At 44.0% G+C, this 24,203-nt stretch overlaps 1 protein-coding gene across 1 annotated transcript; it reads right to left on the reverse strand.

The window, feature by feature from the left end:
- Positions 1-1,904: 1,904 nt before the first annotated feature.
- LOC105690487 lies at positions 1,905-23,952 on the reverse strand. The gene is made up of 2 exons (XM_012408275.3): positions 23,822-23,952; positions 1,905-5,421 (listed from the first exon to the last, which is right to left on the reverse strand). Exons 1-2 carry the CDS (start codon positions 23,840-23,842, stop codon positions 4,390-4,392), a joined length of 1,053 nt encoding a protein of 350 aa, XP_012263698.1. The 5' UTR covers positions 23,843-23,952; the 3' UTR covers positions 1,905-4,389.
- Positions 23,953-24,203: the final 251 nt, after the last annotated feature.

The raw sequence follows: 24,203 nt of genomic DNA on the forward strand, positions 1-24,203 counted from the left end.
GAAGAATAAAATTAATGCACCGTTAAAATATCGTGCATGTATAGGCAAATAAAATTCGTGACAATATCTAACCCTTTGAGTTTCTTTTCTATAATACGTATATTGTTTTATTATACAAACTGTTGGTATCACTCTATATTGGGTGTAAAAAAAAGCGAACCCATAGCTGCCTTGTATCACTTACCAAGGTAAATATGAATAATAATCTTACATATATGCTTCTTGTTTATGTATAATATATAATAATATCTTATGTATATATTTCATTTTATACCTATTCTCAATATTTCAATGTACTCTCCGTACTATTTATACTATTTACAAGGATTTCCATTTTTTTTTTCTCGTTTTTCTTGATTGTGTTTGTGGTGTTGTTCATGTATCAATGTTTGTAAAATTTGTCAACTTCCTATATTTTTCATCTTTTTTTTTTTGCACAGTAGACACCAATTACCCTCTTGTTTCATTCTCTCTCTATTTCTATCTCATTCTCTTAAATGTTTCTCTTTACATACGCAGACATTAACTTCATTCGATAATATGTATAAATATCATATATATCATGTGCAAGATACATACATATCATAGGTTTATACATAGGTGCATATGTATTGAACTATCTTTTTTATTTTTTTTTGCTCCTTTTCGTGAAAGACAAAATTTATTTTTCCCTTCATGTTTTCAAAACATTTTCACACTTTCATTCGTTTTCAAATTTTGTGTATAGTACATGGTATTCATGTATGCCTGCGTGTACATTTCTTTTGCATTTCATGAATATATATGTTATATATACAGATAACATGGAATTTTTTTTTACGTTAATTTAGTTTTAATTGATTTGTTTATTTGTTTTTTTTTTATTATTTTTTATTCCTTTAAATATAATCTTTGTGCCGATTGGTATATTACTTGTCCTATTCCACGGATAAGGGATGATTTTTTTGTCCTCTTTCTTTTAATTATCTTTTTTCTTTCTCTGCGGATCAAAATACGTCTTGTGTGATTTGCTACCGCTGCAAAGTTGAGTATTGCTAGGCATATTATAATATAAACAATTTTATACATATATAGGGAATCCATATAATAATAATATTTTTTCACTTGGTACATCTATATACCTATATGTATATAACATTTTCAGTGTCTCCCGAGACACGCAAGACATATTTTGAAAAACATTTAGCATGAATTAGTCGTATTATTCATTATTTATTAATATTTTTTAATCATTATTATTCATCACTATAATTATTAATGTTATTATCGTTATATCCGTAATTATTTTTATTATTTTTATTATTATCATTATTATTATCCTTACTATTATTGTTATCATTATTACTACTATTTTTACTAATTTTAATTTTTATGTTAACATTATAATAATCATATTTATTAATAATGTTTTTCATATAATTATTATAATGATTATTGTTATTGTTATCATCATTAACATTATTATTCTCACCAAGTATAAAGCAAGCACTATGGACGAAGTTTGTCAATTTGTCGAAAGTGTATGCACCCATACCGGTGCCCGCTCGATATTTAGTTTTTTTTTTTTTTGGTATCTCATTTTCTCATTACGAATATTTCATCATATATGTATAACGACTTTTCTGAGGTGAACAAAAAATTTCCACGATTTTGTATTATACAAAATAGCAATAATAATTATGGTAAGAATAATAATAACAATTATAATTATAACAATCGTAATAGTAACAGAAATTATAATAATTATATGATTACAATAAGAATAATAATCATAAAATGGCCTCTTTCGGCGCCATAATAACAATTATTATTGTTGTTGTTGTTCCTGATGTTGTTGTTGTTGTTACTGCTGTTATTGTTATTATTATTATCATCATCAACATCACGATTATGATCATTAATTATTATTGTTATGATTATTAAATTTTCTCTCTTCTGTGAATGTGCGAGCACACGGGTACACCACGGTATTTTCGTATGCACGCATGTAGGGCGAAATGGGGCGTTGTGTTTTGCTAAAAGTAATATTGCTCGTCGTTTCTCGTAAAACATTGGACCGAAAAGTTGAATAAAAAATCAAAAACAGTCGAAGATGAAACACGGTTATGTCTGAAATTCGAATGAAAAAAACTACTGATGTCACAAAGAACCAAAGGAAAAGAGAAGAATGTACCCAATCTTTCTGGTTTACATATACATACATTGTGTATATGTTCATTAATATACATATACATGTATATTTGTGTATGTATTTATGTATTGTAATGTCATAGACCTAATTAGAAATGTGTTTATTTACAAGAAGTACCTAGCATTTCTGTTTTGTTTAATTAATTTGTAATTATAATAATTACATTTGTTAAATAGACTTAAATTTTATTAGTTACGTTGTGTTTTCTTTTAAGTAATCAGTCAAGTCTATTAATTAGCAATTATCGTAAGAAATTTGTTTTATTTTTAATTGGATTTTCATTTTTCTTCCTTTCATCAATTATTTAAGTATTTAGCTGCACATCTGGAAAACTATGGACATGAATTATTGTTATGTGTGAATATTCAATTCGTAAAAAAATGTATTGTTTTTTAAATAACTTTTCAATTTTTTTCAATTTCCTGCTATATCAACATAAATATATTCTCTCGATAACTTACAGTATTACGTTGATTGCCGTGGGAATCATTCGGGATATCAGATTTTTAAAAGTAAATTAGTTCTCAGAGAGTATATATACATTTTTTTTTTTTCTTCCATTTTTTGTTACTGTCAAATAGCATTTCATTCCTACGAACTTACGACAAGCGGGCTGTTCGTTCGTTTTATATTCATTATTACTATTGTTGTTGTTGATATTATTACTATTTTCCGTGTCAAGTTTGGAAACAACTGTCACAGCACCAGGGTTATCCTAGCACCATTTATGCATGTGTTTTTTCTGTGTGTATACATGTATGTATGTGTTGTGTCGTGTGTGCCTGCAGTGTTTCGTCTTGTTATTTTTTGCGTTTAATCCATTTCTCATTTATTATCACTACCGTTATTACTATCGCTATTATAATTATAATTACGATTACTAATATTTGCATAATTCGCCAGGGCATCGTTTCAATTTCTTTTGCTTATTTTTTTTGTTTTTGTTTTTATTTTTTCGTTACTCTGGGGGATGGGAATTATCAAAGGGTAGTTTCTTCGTTCCCCACACTGTCGCCTAAGAAATGAAAACATTGATTTCTTACACGACGTTGCAGCGGGCAGTCGGGCTTTCAACACTAAACCAGCTAGACCAGCAATGTTTTTTCCTTGATTAAACTATACAAGGATTGAAAATTCATGCTAAGGACTTGGGTATCATTATAATAATTATTTTTATTTTTATTCTTTTTCTCTTATCTACCACATTGCCGGCCCGGGGGCCAAAGTCTTAAAAGCACCACGGTATCAGCCGCAATGGCTATATATATACGATTATAATAATCGAAACTCAACTTCCAGTTGTTTTTTTTTTCCTATAATATATATTATATACGGATGACAATTATACTCATATTTTCATTCATGTGATTTTTATTCATTATCGTTTTCATTTCTATTGTCTTCTTCTTTTTTTCTTATTTACCTTATTTTTTGTTTGCAAACTACGGATTGTCCCAGATTTGATCGAGTGAATTTCGTTAGTACAATCGTTATCTTAGCAGGTGTATTAAAAATCATTCCATCGTAGAGTTTATTTTTCGTTCGTGTAATTGTTTTTGTTTTTTCTTTTAGGGTTAAAAAGTTGGTTCTCATAACATTCGATCAAATCATCGAATAATTCGCTGTATGTATATCGGGTGGAAAAATTTTCAGTTACAATAGTGCTTGCAGTTTATAATATAATTCAGCAGGGTGTTTCGTGAATCAATAACCCAGTATAGAAGACGAGAAAAGAAAAATAAATCATTTCAATAATCAATGATAAAAATCGACTGAATAATTGACATGAATAACAAACTATACCTGTATACATATAGTATATGCCATGTAATAGAATCATACGACGATGCGTACAGCATATATATATATATATATATAAATGTTTATAATATCGATAATTGTGAATCCCATTGATTTTCATTTCATGTGTTTTTATAGACGCGTGAGAGTGATCCGCGCGTTATAAATAGTATTTTTTTTTCTCCATTTCAGCTTGTCGCATGTTTTATTTAATTTAATTATAATTTTTTGTTTTTTACAATAACAGTGCAGCGCCGCAATGAGAAAAAGAAAAAAGATAGGAAAAAAGAAAATAAAAATCATCTCTAAGAGGGTATTAAAGACTTTGGGAGATTAGTTACTTGGGGATTGAGGGGATAAAAATCGATGAGATGACTCAACGACGTCAATATCGGAGGCTATGAACCAACGCACATGAGGGACTCGTGCGTACTGCTACAATTGGCGGGGTTCGAGGGTGAAGACTGCTCCTGTATACCGTTTGTACTCCTTAGAATATCGTCGGCGGAAAGTGGCGTGAGTTTCCATCCCGGCATAAAGTCTTCTAGATCAGGACCAATGTCGACGTCGAGCAGTTCGTTGTTGTTCAGAGGATCGAGGGGCGATTGACTCGACAGAGACAAAACACTACCCCAGTTTATGGACCGGCTATCGTCGCTGTCTCCGATGCCGGAGTCGGCGTCTGTTTCGCCCGATGATGTCGGGGGTAGGGGAAAGGGGGTTAACCTCCCCTGTTCGGGGGGTTGTAATTGAGCAATAGGTGCTGGAATCACGGGTTCCATCGGCGGTGGACTTCTATCCCTTTCCATTTCACGTTCTAAATGCCTGAGGGTGTTGCATATGAGGACAGAACGGTGCAAACTTGGATCGGGAAATTGTCTATACCTCGCTAGTTTGCACATTGAAATATTAAGGACCGCGAGCCTCCTTTGCCTGTAACACGCTCTTCCTCTCCTGCACCAACTCGTTCTCGAACCCTCGCAACACCTTTCGTTTGCACGATAACTCGATCCGAGCTCAAGGTAACTTTTCCCATTTTCTTCCCTCCTTATCGTTGGTGGCTCATAGTGGTGTTGCGGCGTTCCCCACTGAGGTTGAGGCCTGGAAAGTTGGTTGTAACCGTTGTTACCAGGACCACGGTAGTAGTGCTGCGGATGGTGAAGCTGCGGAGGTGGCGGTGGACTCGGGGCGGGTTGGCAGGGATTGCTACCCTGAAGACAGGGGGGTGATGATATTTCCATCTCGTAGTAAGACGGGGGCGTTTGGCTCAAGGGCGGCGTGTAACCATCCTCCATCGCCCACCAACTACCTTCGACACGTCCCAACTTGGACGGACTCTCGCCCATATCCATATCGAACTCTGTGCAGCCTACGCTTCCCTCCAACTTTCGTTTTCCTGCTGTCGCCTGCAGACCCATCATTGCACAACTCTGAAAAATACAAGGAAAAAGGATCACATTAGTTCGTGCGAACACCTCTTCCTTACGCCTAGCGATAATAATATCGTCTCCTTCGCTAAATTTTCAACAGCCACCCGGCCAGTCATCGCGCGATGACGAGACCGCCAACTCGGTTATTCCGCACGATTATTGGTGTACTAAAATTCATGTGCGCGTCGTCGGTCGTCGGTTCTTTTAGCTCGGTATACGTTTAGCTGTTAACTTCGGAGTCGCGCGTCAGTGTAGCTGCTGCTGGATCGGTATGACTCACTGGGTCGGCTCGCTGACAGCGCCATGGCGATGACGTCACTGCGCCCGCGCCCTCTTCCCGACCCCTCGGCAGTTCCCCTTAATCATAGAAGAAGCCACCATTGGAATAGTTCGGAAGGGGAGTTACCAAGTTACCACGAGGTTACTCATGGGTTTCGTTCAATCATACGCCATGCGGGCCCCGCACATCGTGTACAAAATTCCCCATCAATGCACCGCGATGCCCCCCTCCCCCCCCCCCCCCCCAGTATATCTACGCAACGGGTTACCGGATTCACGCGCTCATTTTCAAAGTTCGATAATTCGGGACTTGGGATATTTGCGGTCGGATCTTCAAATCGAGATTTTCTACGTTAAGGTCATGAGTATTTATAGCTCAGGAGAAGAAATCAAAAACACAATTCTCAAAACTAAATTTCAGGCCTTCGTCAAGAATTTGGCGAACCACGTTGAGGAAGAGAACGGCGTTCTTTTACCCGTCCGCTCTAAAATAATGGAGAACCGCGAATGCCGGTCCGTAAGGAAAGAAAAATACGAACACGACCAATCGCTAAAAATCCCGTGTGCAAATCATGTTCGTCTCTGAAACTGATCAAAGCCATCGTCCTTGATGCTCTGATATACACGCACACGCGTGTTCTCATGTATGTAAAATATCATACGAGTATCCCTACGGGCAATTCCAAGGTTTGCGACAAAAAAACACGGGGCACAAATTGTTTTAGAAAACGACTTTATCATTTTTTTCCTCTCACTCTCTTCGATAGGATGGCGAACGGGGACCAAAAATTCGTGGATTATCGCCATAAATTAGCATATACAGAGAAGTATGTCGGCGATTAATTTGCTATCGTCGCCCGAGCGCAATCGGAGATCAAATTATTAACGCATCTAATAATGATTATAACATAGAAGAGATAAGAGCGAGATGACGAGAGAGGAGAGATCGGATCGTTCGATCGCATTATACGATGCGATGAGGTAATGTTTGTACACCGCGTGCAGCAGCAGCAGCAGCAAAAGCAAAGCTGTACGGAGGTGGTATCCGGCTGGTTTTCTGTTGGAAGAGTTGACTCTCTGGAAGTTGAGTGAGATAAAATTCTAGACTCGTGTTGGTAGACCGGTTAGTTAGTATTTTAGTAACACTATACTCCGCGATATACGCTATATATACATATACATATATATATATATATATATACATACATATATTCCATATTCTATAATACCAAGAGTCGCTATCGTCTATGCTCTAGAGTTTGCAACAGCCACGAGAGTTGAACGCCGCCGCTGCGTAACCCACCCGTCGGACTCTTTATACGTAATACGTGTATAGTATATGTATATATACCCATTATACATAGATACGTACACGCCTACAGAGAGACACGAGCACGCGGTATAAAATATAAATTGTGTTGGGAAATGTGTGGTATGGTTATATCGCAACATATTCGTCGATGTGTGTTTCTCCTCGAATACGAGGCGCGCGCGCAACTTCAGTTGCTACAAGGTTTAATACGATGATGGGTATACGAGCTACAACCGTCGCGCCTTTCGCGATGCTTTATCTAGCGGCCGATCCTAAAACTAAAATGCGAAGGATAAGGCCTAATCTTATCCCGCGAAAACCGTTCGACGCAGAGATACGTACGATATTATATGTATACCTAATGTCCAACGTAACGTGTAAGGCAACGAGGCTCCCCTTTTTCAATGACAAACGAATAGGATGATGACGACGATGATGATGATGATAATGATGATGACGACGCTACAGGCGAACATTCTTCGTTAACAGCGGAACTTAACAAGCGAAATTCGAATGTGAATATTACCGTCCCTTGTTTATTCAAATTTCCGTACTAAATCACAGAACGGGAAAAAGAAAACTAAGATAAATAGATGAAGAAATGGAAACAATTTCCATGGATAATGATTGAGCGTGTGCCATTTTTCACTCGTCGGCTGATTTAATTTTGTTAGAATGCACAACGTACAGGTGTGGACGGTGATTTCTTGATTATAAATCTTGAAGTAGATTCAAAATTATTTTGGTGAAGCGCGCAAATTTATCGCGACAATTGTAATTGAAGGTTGGCGCAAGACTCGCTGTAGATTAGGCGGCGCTATCAGTTCGGTTTGCAGATAAGATTGCCGTGCGAACCACGACAAACACGTGTTACATAGAATGTAGGTGTGAAATATAATGCCATGCAGAGGTGCCTATGTGTATACCGAGAAGCATAATACAAGCGAGATAATTGAATTGTTTAAAGCTATATGCGTTGAAATACGTGCAGGAGAACGCGGGGCAGAATGGGGTACCCCGAAAATACCGTAAAAATTCCGTTTAAAATGATCGAGAAGGACCTCAAACGTCATTATGGATTGAATAGTATTTTTATTTTCATTCTCATAGATCCCTCAAGTACCCCGTATTGCCCCGCGTTACCCCACATACCGTACGAAAATGCTCGAGCCTCAAAACTTGCGTCGGATTAAATAATCTATAACCACGAGTCACCGAATCGAGAATGAGTATACCGAACGAGTGACAGCGTGCGTGACGGACGCATATAACTCACAGCACGTGGTCAACGTCGCTAAAAGTCCCGCCAAGGATCGCTCGAAAGATTCCCGATATGTACGCGTATCGATCCACCTTTCACCGCTTTACATCGATTTCGAATTTTTTCGTCAGGCAGCGACATTTTCAAATCTATTCTTCAAATGGTAAAAAAGAATCGTCGACACATTTAAGATACGTATATCATCGCCAATAGCGGTCGTTCCGAATGGATTGGGTTCGAAAAAATAACATCCATCGATGGTATAGCCGCATGTTAATTGTTTGTGGAATACACGATGACGTATGATGTCTTTGTCGTAACAGCGTGTAAATGAGTGACATCATAGGATGTTGACACACGATTGTAAAGCAATTGCATTTGTTTCCATGCCGCGCTCTTTGTTCTTTTATTTTTGGTTTTTTCCAAAATTTTACCCCGTCCAAATGCCTAGAAAAGCCTACAAATACCCACAGTTGACGATGAATCGCTAGAGTTTTGAGGGTCAAACGATTTTCTGGAAGGACCTTTCCGTCATTAGAAGTCCGAAAAATTCTAATCCAGAGTTCCCTAGGGTTGTTTCTTACCTGGGTCCCCCGCTTCGCCCAGGTAGAAACGCGTCCGGGTCGATTCTGTTGACGAGGGTCCGACGTCGGGACCCTATAGGTCATAGGGACCCATCCATTTCGGGAATAACTAACAGTGGTTCTCTTTTAACCGGTCCCAAATTTTGCTGCCAAAAAATATTACCAACAAAGAAACTATATTGAGGTCAGTGTCTCGATTCGATATTTACTCGATAATTAGAAAGATGACCGAGTTCCGGAACTCCGCGACTCCCGCAGACTGTACGGCTAATGTCCGCACGGGTGATTCGACACCTGAATTAGCATCCGTTTGTTTATTTTTTTTTTTTCAAATTCCAACAATTTTTCTATCCACGACTTCTTCTTGTATCGAGAACGAATGATTGTCAGTCGAAGAAAATGCACGAGAAGAATAATGGTGATCGGTTCACGAGAGAAGTGAAATCTCCCGCGTGAACTTGGCGTCGTCGTCGTCGTCGTCGTCGTCATTTCGGATTCAGCTTGATGAAAGAATATCCTAGCGGGGAAGGAGCGCGCGCCGGTAACGGGGGCCGAAAAGAGGGATCCGAGTCGAAGGGACCACCCCATCGTCGGGCACCGCGTACAGTTGTATTGTTGAAATCGGGGGTAGACGAGGGTTGGAACCTTTCAGGCGGAGGCTGCCAGGCCGGTAGGACAGGATGGCATGAGGCAGGCGGTAAACGGCAAAAGCATGGCTGCCTGCCGCCCGGCTGCTCGCTCGCCCGCACGTCGGTCTTCCCCCCGACATCTCTTTGTGTGGGCGACCGGGGTCGACCGGGTAGAACCTCGAAGACCCCGACGTACCTACGCCGTAGGAAAATCCCTGGCCTATGCAGTGGTAGTCATTGAATATCGTCGGTTTATTTGATCGTACAATTTCTTCCTATTTCTTTTTAATCGATCGTCCTTCGATTTTACGCCACGAGTAAATAACATCCCTCTGTACGTGAATAATTTTTCACGCTGTTCAAGGCGTGTTGTCGTGCCGATGATGATTTTCGAGCGTACGCACAGAGTCGAAGAACGGCGAAGGATCCAACCTACCGTGAGGGGGATACCGCGGCCGAAGAATTCTCATTTCTTGCACAGCCTGCGAAGTCAAGCCACACCTTTCACCGACACCTAACGCTGCGGCGGCAGCAGAAGCAGTAGCGTCCGCGGACTCTACTCGGTTGCAAAGCCCTGAACCAGGCCCTGGTAAAACGGCGACTCGGGTCTAGCTGACAACGCGAGAAACTAACAGTAAACTCTTCTTGTCCCTACCCCCGCCTTAGCTTTTACGTTCACGTCCATATCAACCTCCACCACCTTCGAAGTAGACAATTACGAAATAGTCTCGAAGGGAAATTATGCATCGAATCCGAAGGATATGTGTACTTGAATAAGAATGTACAAAGAGTCGTTGAAAAGGAGCGTGTTGTCCTGTCGTTTTTATCGTTGGACTGACGATAGGAAAAACCACCACGAGCGTACTTCATTCGTTAGGGAAAGCGAATCGCGCTGTAGTTTTCCACTTTTCCCGCGTTTCGCATTATTATTACACGGTGACATTGAGCGGGGGTACAACGGCTCGTGGGCAAAGGTATGTCACGTGCACCTGAGTTTTCGACTTTCGCGTATAGAACTTCTTCTGCCCAGCGTTGATGTCACCGTCCGCTTCGGGGTAAACACGCGCCCAAATTATAATCCCACCTAGCGCACCGCTGTCTACGCTATAGCCCGACCGACCAGATATCTCTGTTACACGCATGGCTCATACCAGCTAAACAACGTCCCATCCATCCACATACCCGCTTTACACGTATATATCTTCGGGTATAACTTCACCACCGTCAGCGATATCGGTGCTAGTTGCACACGTAAGGACAGTCCCGCTATAGTTGCAAAGATTTCTCTCGCTTTGCTTATGCGGCAAAAGCACCGATGTCGATGCCGATGCACGTCTACGATCCGCTCGCACCGCGGTTGTCCCAGGTGGTAGTCTGACCGGGATCGGCGACGTGCAAATTTTACAATCCGTTAAAAACAGTCCGTCCGCCAAAAAAAAAAAAGAAAAAAACAAACATTATAGAGGCGACGAACTTGTTCACAATTTGTGATCGCATATCGCTCTCTGGGACAATGCTGGGTTACGCATTGCGAGGATCGAAGGGTTAATTTTGGTCGGATATCGGCAACCCTATTGGAAGACCATTATATCATCGTAAGAATTGAAGTTCTAAACACCAGTCAAGGCCAGCCAGCGATAACTTGCATCGGTGAAGCAACATCGCCATCGCCATCATCGCCATCATCATCATCATCATCATCATCATCATCATCATCATCATCATCATCATGAGAACTGCTGGGTGTATCGTAGCTGCTGGCACGAAGCAGCTAGTTGCAGAACAGCAGCAGCAGTAGAGAGACGGCTAGCTGGATTGCTGACTGGTCGGACGGGCGGGCGGACGAACGGCTGTACTGTTATTTTTAACTCGACGCCGACGCGCCGCCCGAAGTCTAAAACCGTACGTTCCCTGCGCCCCTGCTCTCCGCTCCCCCTCGTCGTTCCCACTGGCGCTTCTTCTCTCTCTGACCGCCCGCCTTCGACGACGGCAAAGTCCCACAGCTCCGTCGTTCGCTTAACGCGGCATCGCATCGCATGGTACAACGACGACGACGACGCAGCGCTACCTTGCAGACACCGGGGGCGACGGGCGCATATTTCGGAGCCTATTTTCAAAGTCCCCTCCCCCCCACCCACCCCCCCTCCCCCGAATAACGTCGCGACACCCGCAACCCTCTTTCCGTCGTCTATTTTCAAAGTTATCCACGTACTACGTTTTTGATCTGAAAATTTTACAGTAACATTTCTAAACCGCGTTAGTCAGTAATTGAGGATTTTATTTTTAGAACGTCATCACAGAGGTCGCAGGATCCCTTCCTTCGATCGTTGAAAATTTTCAATACTACCTCACCGTCGACGATAAACCCTACGATCTTCCGAATCTCTTTTATTTACCCCCCTATGTCGAACGCTCTAACGTCACGACTGTACCACGTATAGAAATATTTTGTTTCGAAACCTAGATTTCCCGCCAGTGGGATTACCGGCAACGTTGTAATCGCGCAGGAAGAAGAGAACTCGGACACGCGGCAACGCAGCACAAATGCGTTGTAGACGGTTCCGTGCTGATACCCACGTTCCCAGCTTCGCCTGCTGCCACCAATGCCGCTGCTGTTGCCAGTGGTAGTGGTAGTGGTAGTGGTAGTACCGCTGATGTCGAGTCAACGACGAACGAAACGAATACCTTCAGCATGCCTTTACCATCGGAGAGACTTTCTACCGAAGGAATGGGGCAGGAATCGTCACAGTGGTAGAAAATGCGTGCCACCTCGGAAGGCTGAATTTTTATAACAATTTCAGCTTTGTCGAATCGAAAACAAATTTTCATAGGCCAAAATTCCCGAAGGTTTTCAGCTAACGATGTGTCCGACACGTGTTGACAAAAAAATTACACAATTTGAAGCTTGGTTCAAGATTTTTGTTTTTTTCGTTTTGTTTTTTTTGTTTTTTTTTTTTTTCTTTTATAATTCACTCGCCGTTCGGGCTTAGCAAAATTATAATATACCACGTATGCGTGATAATGTTATGTATAACGTACGATATATCTCTCGGCGTTGGCTGAACATCAGCAGCGGCAGCAGCAACGGCAGCGGCAACTTTCTAGTTTAGCTGACGTGCGCCAGGCATAGCGCGTACGTACTTCGGGTGGGTTCGAAACCCGCCTTGTGTGCGTGCACGGTGGTTTTGCTGTGTGATCATACTGGCCAGCGCTATAGCTACAGCTGAAGCTAAAGCAACACAGCAGCGGCAGCGCACCAAACTGGTTTTCTCGAGAGAGAGAATAGAGCAACTGCTCGACGCTCGACGACGACGACCGACGCCGCTTCTTTCTTATACCTATACGTATACACTGGTAAGATTCGAAACTAACGAAGTGGATGCAGGGCGGGCGTAATAAACTAGGAACGAATCCCATGAAATACGAAATATTGTAATCGAAAAAAAAAAAATAAATAAAGCGTATTTATCGTAACGATGTTAATTATTTACCAGTGGATAATCATCATTTGTTATTGTTACTCTGACTCTACTCTGTCCTATTGCTTTTGATTATTTGATTTATTTATACCGTTCGCATTCTTAATTATTTATTCCGTTTAATTCTATATATTGTACTGTACGGTTGAAAGCAGCAGCAGCAGCAGGCGGCTTCGTTGCACCGTCTCACGTACGTTCGAGAAACATGATGTATGTCGAGGTATGAAGAGGTAGCGCCGCGGTACGGAGGGGGCGGTTTTGCGAGGGTGGGGTGTCTCATTACTGCAGGACGTTCGCATCTAATCTCTTGTAATTCTGTCCGTTTTTCGAGGTAGCCCTGTTATATATATCCCGAGTGAAACTCCCTCCGCAATATATCCGTCCCTGTCTTACTTCAGGGGGTACTTCGCCCCTTAGTCGGGGGATTGGGGATCGGGGGATACCGAGGAGGATGTGAAATGGGGGATGGAGAGAATAGGACGTTTGGGGAGGGGCGGATAGAGGGAAGGAGAAATGGGTTGATTGCACTAGCGGCGCCGTGCCTTCCTCTATATCTCTTTCCCTTTCTCTTTTAACCCCGCATCGCCCCCCGCCCCTCCTCCCCTTCCCCCTGGAACCACCCGGCTGTAGCTGCTGCTTTTTTCGTTTTTTATTTTCTCGCTTTTTCTCTCGTAGCGCTCCTCGTCGCGCCCTCTCACCCTCCCTTTTTCCCTCACAACCGTAGAACCGCGCGAGCGCACGACGACGACCAGCGCAGCAAGCCCCACTTCCAATTCTATACTACCACACACAACGACACGACCAACTGCTGAACCTACGGGTGTATATCGTGCAGATATATGTATGTATGTACGTATATATATGTGTTATACACGACTCGGAGGACGCACACATTTCTACCCTACCCACCATCCCATTTCTGCTCCTCTCCCTCACTCGTTGACGAGAATTGTTGGTACGAGAGAGGGGTGAAACGAGTAGGGGTTGCCATGGCAACGCCCCATGCAGGAGTTATATACCTTTCCTTCTCCGACCCCTTCTATACGTATACTATACGAATATACGTCTATATGTGTGTGTGTGTGTGCGTGTGTCTATATATCACATATTATATACCGAGTATACGTTCGTATATACCATAATATCCATCCATGTGTGTGTAATATCGCTCTCTATATCTCTACAGGGTGTTTCATTATACCTCTCCGACTATTTCGATTCTCAAAATATAGTTTTTTGTTTCTAAATTCAGATCTTGAATTCATTTTGTTTCTCTTTGTTTTTGGTTTTTCTTTTCGTTAATCCCCCATTTCTTACAGGCTTCGGCGAAATAAAGATGTTCATTTTTATTCGTTCGAGTAATTAGGCGATCACCTACGCGACATGTCACGATGAACCATCGTCCTCGTCGTTTCCAATGTGTACGCACACACAAGTATACGCGTACGTTTGTATGTACCGCGTAACGCCCGCGCGGAGCGTCATCGTCGCGTTACACAAATTTTATGTAAATATTCCACTAACACGTATTGTCAGTGGTCAGTGACGAATAGATTTTCTTTCGGTTATACCAGCTGGCTCACACGGATACCGTCGTGGAGACTGCACGTGCCCGTCCAATCTCATGCCGATACACGCGTCGATGGAATTTTATTTCTATTCTTTTATTTCGTACAAATTTTTTTATCCGTTCTTTTTTCAATATCATTTTGCAACTTGTTTCGATTTCTTCGGTTTGCCAATTGACGACGGGCTGTCGACAGTTTCGAATTCGATAATAAGAATAGAAATTCTTTGTTAAGGGAGGTTTCGAATAATCGGTGTACAAGAGTCCGTGGAATAACCTGTATCGCGCACCGTCGCGCTGCTGCTGCTGCTGCTGCTTCTCCCCTCTTCGTATAGATTTTCCGTTGCCGCCGTAGCTTGGCAGAGACAGAGAGAGGGAGAAAGAGAGAGAGGGAGAGAGAGAGGGAGATATGAGAAAATGAAAGGAATGAGAATGAGAAAGATGGGAGGTTGGGAAAAGTTGAGTTTCGGGCGCCCCAAAAACGCGCACCTTCCCTCTTCTTCCCTTTCTTTCTCCCTCGGTTTTCTTCACGCTGCTCCCGCACGTTTCGAAGTGGGGTTGAACTGCTTATACGCACTGCGTATAGCTGCGAGGTGGGTGAAATTTCACAAGGCCGTGAACGCAAATTTTCGATAAGCTCGCTTTCGGATTACGGTCCCATATTAGACCATGTATCTTGTCATCGCGTTACACACTGTTTTTCATTCGAATTCTCTTTATTCTCTTTCGTTCGTTCTTTTTACATCTGTACTTTTTCGTAGTTTCTTTTGTTTTTTTTTTCTTTTGTCTCTCCATGAGCCGTGAGCTACATGGTACGAAAAAAAAAAAAAAAAGAGCTATGATTTGATCTGAAATTTCGCTACGCGTTGAATACTAAAGAAAAAAAGTCAACGATCGTTGCACTCCCACGCCACGTTAAAATGCACACCGACAACCACCATCCAGACGTAAAAGTCCATCGCTATTTTATATCTCGGTACCTATACGTGAAACGGGGAGAAAAAAAATTGTTCTCATTCACGCGTATAATGATCCTGCGAAGGCAAGTTCTTTCCTCAAAGGATGGGGGACGAGAAATAAGGGGTGTCATCGGCGGTGAAATGAGAAGAGAAAGGAGAGACTCGGAAGGGAAAGGGTGGCAGAGGGGAGAAGAAGACGAAGAAGAATAAGAAGAGAGGGGAGAAGGGAGAACGAAGAACCACAGATTCGGAGAGTTGCGTCCCTGTGAAACTGGTTTCAGAGGATGTGACGTCCTCGTCGTTTCTCACCCGGCTGCACGCATGCGCTCCGCCGTTTCTAAGGAATTTCTTGCCGCCGATACTCACTCTACGTTGTGTACGTTTTCCCGTACGTACGTTCACACGAGCAATAAGCATGAGGCATACGTGCAGTACACGCACACCTATCTATACTATATCTACTACGCAACGCACCTGACGGATACATGCATATTATACGTACGCGTGTACCGATGGGTCTACAGATCGTAGCTACTCTTTCCAATACACGCGATGCTACGGCACCTCGATTATTGAATGTACACATTTATCCGAAATCAAGGTAACATAAGATCGTGAAATTTCGACAGTTCGATCGTAAGAGAAGTAAAGTATGCTTGAGAAAGGAAAAAAAAACAAAAACAAAACAGGAAATACCCTCTCTCAACGTTGACGGAATTTTCCAGCGACTCCGAGGGACCAAGGGCGCAGGGGCGAGTAACGCCGTCACGCGAATCGATATTTTATACCACGGGCTGAATCCAACTTCAAAGTTTCGATCGATACACGAGTTCTGTCCACGATCCCTACCCTCCTCCCTTTTTCTCTTTTCCCGCGCGCACGCACGTACACGTCTCTACCGACCGGTATACTACATGCACATCTATGTACGCGTAATGCACATGTACATAATTGTTATATATTTACGTTACGTCGGGATAGTCGACGGCGGGAGGTGGGGGGCGGCGGTGTGGTCGGTACCTACAAACACGCGCAATCTATTTGGATCATTCGCTACGAATTGTACGTACCTATTATATATATATGCGATGTATTCGTACATTATATGCGGACAGTCGTATGGATATGAAGCGTGGTGTGTGGATGTGTGCTAAGTATATGACGTCACCGCGGCGTACTCTCCATAGGTGTATGGGTGTGTGTACACGGGGGACGGAGAGAGCTGCTTCGTTACAGGGGTGGAAGAAGCGGCTGAGTGTAGCCAGGGGTGGTACGGGTGCGGGTTGCGTGAGGTGTGTTGGAGCGAGAGGGGTCGGGGAATGGGGAAGGGAGGGTGGAAGTAGGGGGTGAGTTTCGTTCGTTCGTTCGATAGCGGGCGCACGTGGCCTCGCTTCGTCGAGTCGCCGTCGCGGCGCCAGCGTCCAATTAACCCCTACGCCGGCGAAACGTTCCAGTTTCCACCGACGACGACGACGACGACGACGACGGCGACGACGACGACGACGACGACGACGACGACGACTGTGCCGTATATAACGTAAAAACACCGCATGCGCCCGCCTCCTCCCATTTCATCCCCCGTTCCACTCCGCCCCTCGCCGCTTCCCCTCTCGCGACCCCTCGCACATCCGAAAAACTGATGGCTTCGCTTAATATTTCAAGCCGAATATATAATTGCGAATGGGCATTGCAAAAAGTACGGTGAAACGGGGGAGAGAAAAAATGAGCAGTAGAAATAAATACATCGATAACAGGCGTAGAGGGGGGACAAATTGATAGAAAGTAGATAACTGTGGTCTGTACGCTATTGCTGTACAACTGCGGATGATACCTAACCTAACCTCACGTTGTAGGACCCACAACGTGAACATCCCATTCCGTCAGTTTTCCCTCGACGCACTAGCGATCGTCGTGTTTGGGGCTAGAACTGAGAGGTTCCGGGGAAGTTTGTCGTTGGCAGATGGTTGCGTAACCTGGGGGTAAACCGGAAGCTTACGGCGGTACGGTTGTCTGCGAGAATAACGAAGAGTGGGGTATGTAGGTACCGAATAGCGAATTTGAGGGTGAGGTACGGAGTAGCGGCGGCAGCAGCGGTAGTAGTAGTCGTAGTAGTAATAGTATACGAGGAAATAGGGAGCAAGAAACAAAGAAGAAAAAAAAATAAAGGTGATTAGCCGTCCCCGATAAACTACGTAAACCGCGTAAGCTCGGGAAAACCACGTGTTTTTAAAAAGAGATGACATCGCGCGGGATTCCGACTACTTGACGTTTCGCCGTGCAATGTCGTTCCTGCTGCATCGCCACCATAGATGCGCGCGTACGCAACTTTCCTATCTGATTCCGCTTAACGCAGCGGATAACTCGCACCGCGTGCCATTATTATCCAATCCCAACGGAAGACGGTCAAACGAAATGCGATAAAAAAAAAAAAACAAAACAAAAAGAAGAAACAAAAGAAGAACTGGCACCCGATTTTCGATTGAGTGAAACGTAACTCTCGGATCCTTTTTGTTTTGTTTTTTTTTTTTCTATCTCGCAACTGTGTGTGCAGTGGCGAGTAGAGCGGCGAGGTGGGACGGGACGGGACGGGATGGGATTGTTATCATCGTATTTCTAGTAGACGGTGTGCTATCGTGCGCTGCACCAAATATACCTCCTTGGATTTGCATATCATAACAACCCGCCCCCTTTCCAGCCCTGAACGACACTCGGAAGACTCGACCCTCCTCTTTTCCACCACCGCGCAAACCAGCATCTACTCCTCGTATCAAAAGGCGAAGGATAGATAAGAGAGAGACTGATGAGTGGTAGTGCCACCTGTGTGCAAACGCGGCAAATCTATCTATACATGTGTACAAGGTAGTCGAGCTTGAATCGAGGTGAAAAGAGGATACAAGAGAGAAGGAGAGAGAGAGAGAGAGAGAGAGAGATGGAGATGGAGAGAGAAACGAAGGGAAGGAGAAAGAGCGATTATAGGTCCCTCGGCACCACGTGGCTACTTTAACCACTAACCAGCAAGTGCACCACCCGTTGAAAAACGTCAGATCTATCATCAACGACGAAAAGGATCAAGTGCAAGCGACGCGCGATGAAAAACTTACGAAATTTCCAAACGACGAACGTCCCGTTAGAAAAATGATCGTCAAATTATCCGAAGGGAGCAAAAATTTTCGTAGGGTGTATAAGTTCGCGGTATCATTCAACATTCGCTCGATATATAGTGACGAGGATGAGCAACGCGTGTTCAGATTCGCGATAAACGTGATCTTTGAAATGCGTGGTTCGTCTCGTCTCTTCTGGTCCGATCCGATCCCGAGGGAGGAGGACAGAAGGAAAGGATATATACGAAAGAAGGCGGGGATGTTCACATCTGTTATTTGCACGTGCATACGCGCATGAATAAGATGTAGGAGCGGGATGTTTATATCACGGGTAGGTTGGGTGAAGTTATGCACAGGTGACGAATAGAGGTAGCTGCTACCGATGTCGAGTATTGACGTAGAAAAAAAAAGATGGGTAAAGCGAGACCGGTAAACGGTCGTGGAAATGACCACGTGCGTCCGCGTTGCAGGACTAAGACGTCAATTTGCACAATGAAACCGACGCGTTTGCTCTGAAAATGATGAACGTATCGCGACATCGATTTGCATATCACCGAGAGACCTGAATCTGACCGAATCGAAAAGCCAAGAAAGAAAAAAAAAAAAACAAAAAAAGAGGAATCAATTCGAAGACAGTAAAACCTCGAACAATGTACATACATGTATTATACGGATCTACGGTGATGCGAGAGCGTCTTGCCAGAAGTGAAAATTGACGCAGAGACATCGATGGCGCAAAATCGTCGCATACTGCGGTTCGCGAACGTTTCCAATGCAGCAGAGTAGGTGCAAGAAAATATCGGTAGCGGCGAGAGCCTGGCCATATCATGAACCTCGTCGGTATCCGAGCCGAATCCGACTGAATTGCAGTATGGAAGCATGGAAGCGGCGAAGTGCATCGGCCGTTGGTGCAGCAGCATCAGCGTCAACAGGAGGTGAGGTGAGGTGAGCCGGCGGTCACTCGGGGGGGCGCGAAAGGGGAGAGAAATGAGAAGGACGGAGAGCATCGGAGAGGGGATAAACCGAAAGGAAAGCGTGGCGCGAGGGGGGGAAGGGGGGGGGAGGGTAAGTCTCTCTACCTCTACTCGCGTGGATGCGAACGATGCGCATTCAGCGGTCCGCGAAAAAGTTCAACTCTTTTACGATGACGCGATGCATCGCGTACGCGTTCCTACACTTTATCCCCGTACACAAACCCGTGTGTGTATATTTACCATACCTCTGTACGGAAACGTGTACGTGTCGCGTTGCCGGTGCATCGTCAGATTCCGCTGAGACCATAGGAACCGGACCCCCGTGTGTTTGTCTACTCGCTCGTACAGGGTATATGTACGCGCGCACCTCTACCGTCTTGAGGTACCACCCGCGTACCCTACGCTCAACCACACGCGCTTCTATATACATGCGGGTATATATCCGCGCCTGACGTATACAAACGTGTTTTACATACGACACACCGAGGTAAGAGCGCAAAGGTATCCGTCAACTACCGCTGCACACCACCCTCTCCTTCGCCCTATATACTTAAGAATACACACATTTGCATGCATATATATACATATGTATATACATATGTATACACACCTCGCGGTATCGTCAGCTGTTGCTTCTGCCCTCCTCTCGTTCTCTCTATCTACCCGCCCCCTCGCCCCTCGCCCCTTCCTCTTTCTCCCCCGTCCCCCTTATCCGCCCGGTATATTCCTTCTCTAATACCCGCTTCTCTCTCTCGCTCTCTTTATATGCGCGCGTATGTGCGGTTGCGGGTGCAGAACTGGCTCGCTTCATACGGTGTGTACGGTATAGCGGTGGGCGACTATATATAACGTATTGTCGACAGAAATGTGACTGGCACGTGTGCAACTAAAGGTGCACGTGCTCCTGCCTTTTCTGTTTCCGAGACGAGGTCTGAGCGCGCGAACGACCCGCCGTCGCGCGGATTCCCGCAACGAGATGACATCCAGGTAGGCCCAACGTCCACTACCTTCGTACATACGTTTATTGTACGTGTGCGTGATAACGCTTAACCGAAGAGGAGTAGGTGAATCTAGACGATTTGATTGATTTCATCTCACTCTCCCTCTCTCTCTCTCTCATCAACTTCACGTTTAGGTCGACTCGTCTCGACGTATACTTGATGGAACTTCTTCAGGCTCGCTGTGTGATGTACAGAAATTATTCTGTACCCCCAACGGCTGACTACCGTATATGTATATACGTGCGAATCGTATGCTTCGTTATTCCATCTCGGGGATCGGCAGATCATCGGGTGATAAGTATTCAAGAGATATAGGGTAATCGGTTAGTTACAACGAGGAACGTATCGTACGCAACGAAGTTTACGCAATCTCCTCGATCGCGCGCTGTTACAACGTCTCGCGCTACATTGTGTCACGTTCGTGTTACACGCGGGGAGTTTTCATCACTCGGAACCACCGTGTCGTATATTCGTCGGGTTTCGTTACACGCCTTACGATAATTTTCTCAACGGACTTGTATACCATTGTTTCGGTATTCCAATATCCAAAACCCAAACACGTTTCCGTCTACACCTGTACGGTAAATAAGTTAAGTCTTCCTCGTAGCACGACCTTACCAATATCATGTACGCACACAATGTATGGATACATGCCCCGTTATTGTGAACCACACGAGAACGGTGGGATTATACTTTCAAAGTAGTGATAAGAAGAATGGAGTAAAAAAGAGCGCCAAACTCGAGGACGTATAGTCGGTGTGGTGAGTTCGCCGCCAGTCATCGCGACGACAACTTCGAACGTAGTGGGTCGCAAGTGTGTTGTGTGCGATGTGAATGTTTTGTTACACGCGCGTGTATAATCCGTAGGTATTTACACAATACGCGCGTAAATCAAGACCACGTGTTTTGCGGCAAAACTGTGCAACGCCAGGCGAATTTATGAATGGGGTGGGGTGGGGGGTCCTATTGACAGATCGTGCGTCGATAACTCTCATTAATGGGCTTCGGGTTCACTACACTGCAGGCGACCGTTCAGCCAGCGACTCTCTTACATTAGCCAAACGGAGAAGAGACCTGTTCGTGTGGCGGGGGCGTCCCTAACTCCACTGGCTACATTCGTATAATGTTATTCTTACAGGACCTCCGACGTTCCCGGCGCAGGGCGATGTTTTTTTTTTTCTTCTTCTTTTTTTTTTCTTTTTTTTCAAATTTCGAATTATTTCAACCCGTCCGATTGTTCGTCGCTGCGAAACTCTGGCGGGTACAAAATACCGCATCACCGATATCGTTTGAAACTGACCACGAGATAAAGGACTCGAGCAAATTTCAATGGGAAAACAACGTTTTTCGACTCTTCGATCGTTCCGTTATTTTCAACATCTCCCCCCAAGAGATAGATTTTCACCAACTTTCGAGAACCCCTGCTGGATATTGCTGTGCGGTTAGGTAACGTGCGTATGCAGAGGAGTAATGCATTCGGCATACGTAAGTTGTACGTACGTTTGGATAACGTGTATTATACGCACACTGTGTCGTGTAACGAAAAATTTTATGAAAATTTTAACAATGCGAGTGATGGACGAATATTTGTTATCGGAATATGTCACAGGATGTGTGCAATAGGCCCGATATAAGATGTAAAAACGTAATTCTCGATTAAGTCTTAGTTTCCACGGTGCCAATTCAACGATGGATCAGATCAGAGAAGGAAGGCGTCAGATCGAACGAACAATATTTCTTGGCTAATTAAAAACGGCGAAACTATACCCTGCAGCAGAAGTACCTAGTTCGCAGTAGATATCGTCAACGAGACTAAAATTAATTATAACCTATATCGGAATTAAGGGTATATTATAACGGATCGAATCCGATAACTGCAGCTGACAAACGGAATGAAAAAATTAAAAAAAATCCCAAAACGTAATTGGGAAACGGAAATGAACATTTTTCTAAAAGAAAAGACAAGTTTTTCATCGTCGTCTTCGTCGTCGCCGTTACGAGTTTTCGGGAATAATAATAACAACAAATAAGAAAACATATATATGTATATATATACGCTATACATATTCCGCGGGTTACGAGAGAATATATATAAGGGGGGAAAAAAAAACTGTAGGAAAAAAGAGAGAGAGACAGAGAGTCTCGATAAAAAGAACGAGAGCCCGAAGGAGTTGTGGAATTGTTGTTGTTCCCGTTCCCATGGCGACGCCGTCCCGATGGCTGGTCATAACTACTGGCTCCCCCCCTATGCCCCTCCGAGCCCGCGCCCAAGATCGAAGAGCTCCTCGTCGCCGAGGCGCGTTAAGTTTCCTCTATGGCCGGCCAAGTAAAGAAGAGACTACTGACTCCGGCCTCTGTTTTCCCCCCTGAGCGGCACTGCGCTTCACCCCGCCGACCCCCATTGGGCGCCCGACGACCCGCAGCCACCTCACCTCGACTCTCGTCTCTTCTCTTTTCCTCGCCTCGCCTCTCCGCGCCCGCTGCCCGCCAAGGAAACGCGGGATCGCTCGAATTCAAACAACTGCACACGAGGTTACCACGCGTCAAATCTGACGTTCTTCCCGACTACCTCTAGAGATCCGACGCTGCCGGGATTCCAAAATTTTTAAATTAAAACGCATTTCGAAAGACTCCCCATTTTACGCACGCATACTTCGTAACCGACGACGTTAGGTAGATGGAAAGTTACGATGATCGAGTTGGTGTAATTTGGAAATTTTCGTCGGTCGAATCCGGGGTCTTACAGAATTCCCGACCAACGTCCGATGCACTTTTAACCCGCGAAAGCTTCCTCCGCCAAATTGATGATGCAACGGTGGTTCGCGAAGTCGACTCAAAATCCGAACAGAGAAATCGACTGGAGGAAAATTGTTTTTCCGTTTGCGCCCTACATTGCGATACCCCGATCGAAAACAAGGACGGCGGTCCGTTGGATTTCGTTCGTTATCACCTCCCAGTTCTCCACGTGCGTAATGTCGGCTCTATAACGTTCTCCCTCGCACTCGAATTTGATATTTATTTTCGGCCGGGGTAACGATAACACTAATAAGAGACAGGTCCTATAACGCCACCTCGGAAAACACCCTTGGTTTCATGAAAAACTTACTGGAGTCGGTGGTAGTCGCCTTTCGAATTAGTCAAAGAACGACGAGATTTAGGCGGCTTCTTGAATTCGGTTCTCTTTGCATCGGCGTATTTGTAAATTTGTATTTTAAATAGTAAAACTCGTTAAATTATATCCACTTTGGACTCACCTGGTTAACGTCGCACCACATTATTATTTCGCTAGCACTGATGACAGCATCTTGGACTGTTCGTTAACCATAGACGTTTGTTAGTGTTGCACCGTATTTTCAATATTTAAATAATATCTATATCTATATCAATAAGTATATCAGACGTATTTTTTATAAATTTTTCAAGTCCTCTTGTCGGCCCGTCGACACGTCTCGGTGTTTGAGTAAACGGTCACAGTGCACGATTTCAACTTCCGACGGTATAAATATCTTCGTGTTTTCCGGTTGTGATCCGGTGGTGCTCCGTAAAATACGACGACCGAGTTCAAGATGTGCGGTAGCAAAGGTCCTAGGAGTTTTACCAGTCGTGTAAGAAACGGCAGCAGCGACAGAAGCAGCG

This window comes from Athalia rosae, chromosome 1, assembly GCF_917208135.1.
Source record: "Athalia rosae chromosome 1, iyAthRosa1.1, whole genome shotgun sequence".
In the NCBI taxonomy this organism is placed as follows: Eukaryota; Metazoa; Arthropoda; class Insecta; order Hymenoptera; family Athaliidae; genus Athalia; species Athalia rosae.

Bases quoted from the DNA above. Each gene is read 5' to 3' on its own strand.
- LOC105690487 (XM_012408275.3), bottom strand. From the start codon at position 23,842: ATGTGGTGCGACGTTAACCAG. The intron at 5,422-23,821 runs GTGAGTCCAAAG...TGTATTTTTCAG, and splicing joins TGTGGTGCGACGTTAACCAG to AGTTGTGCAATGATGGGTCT.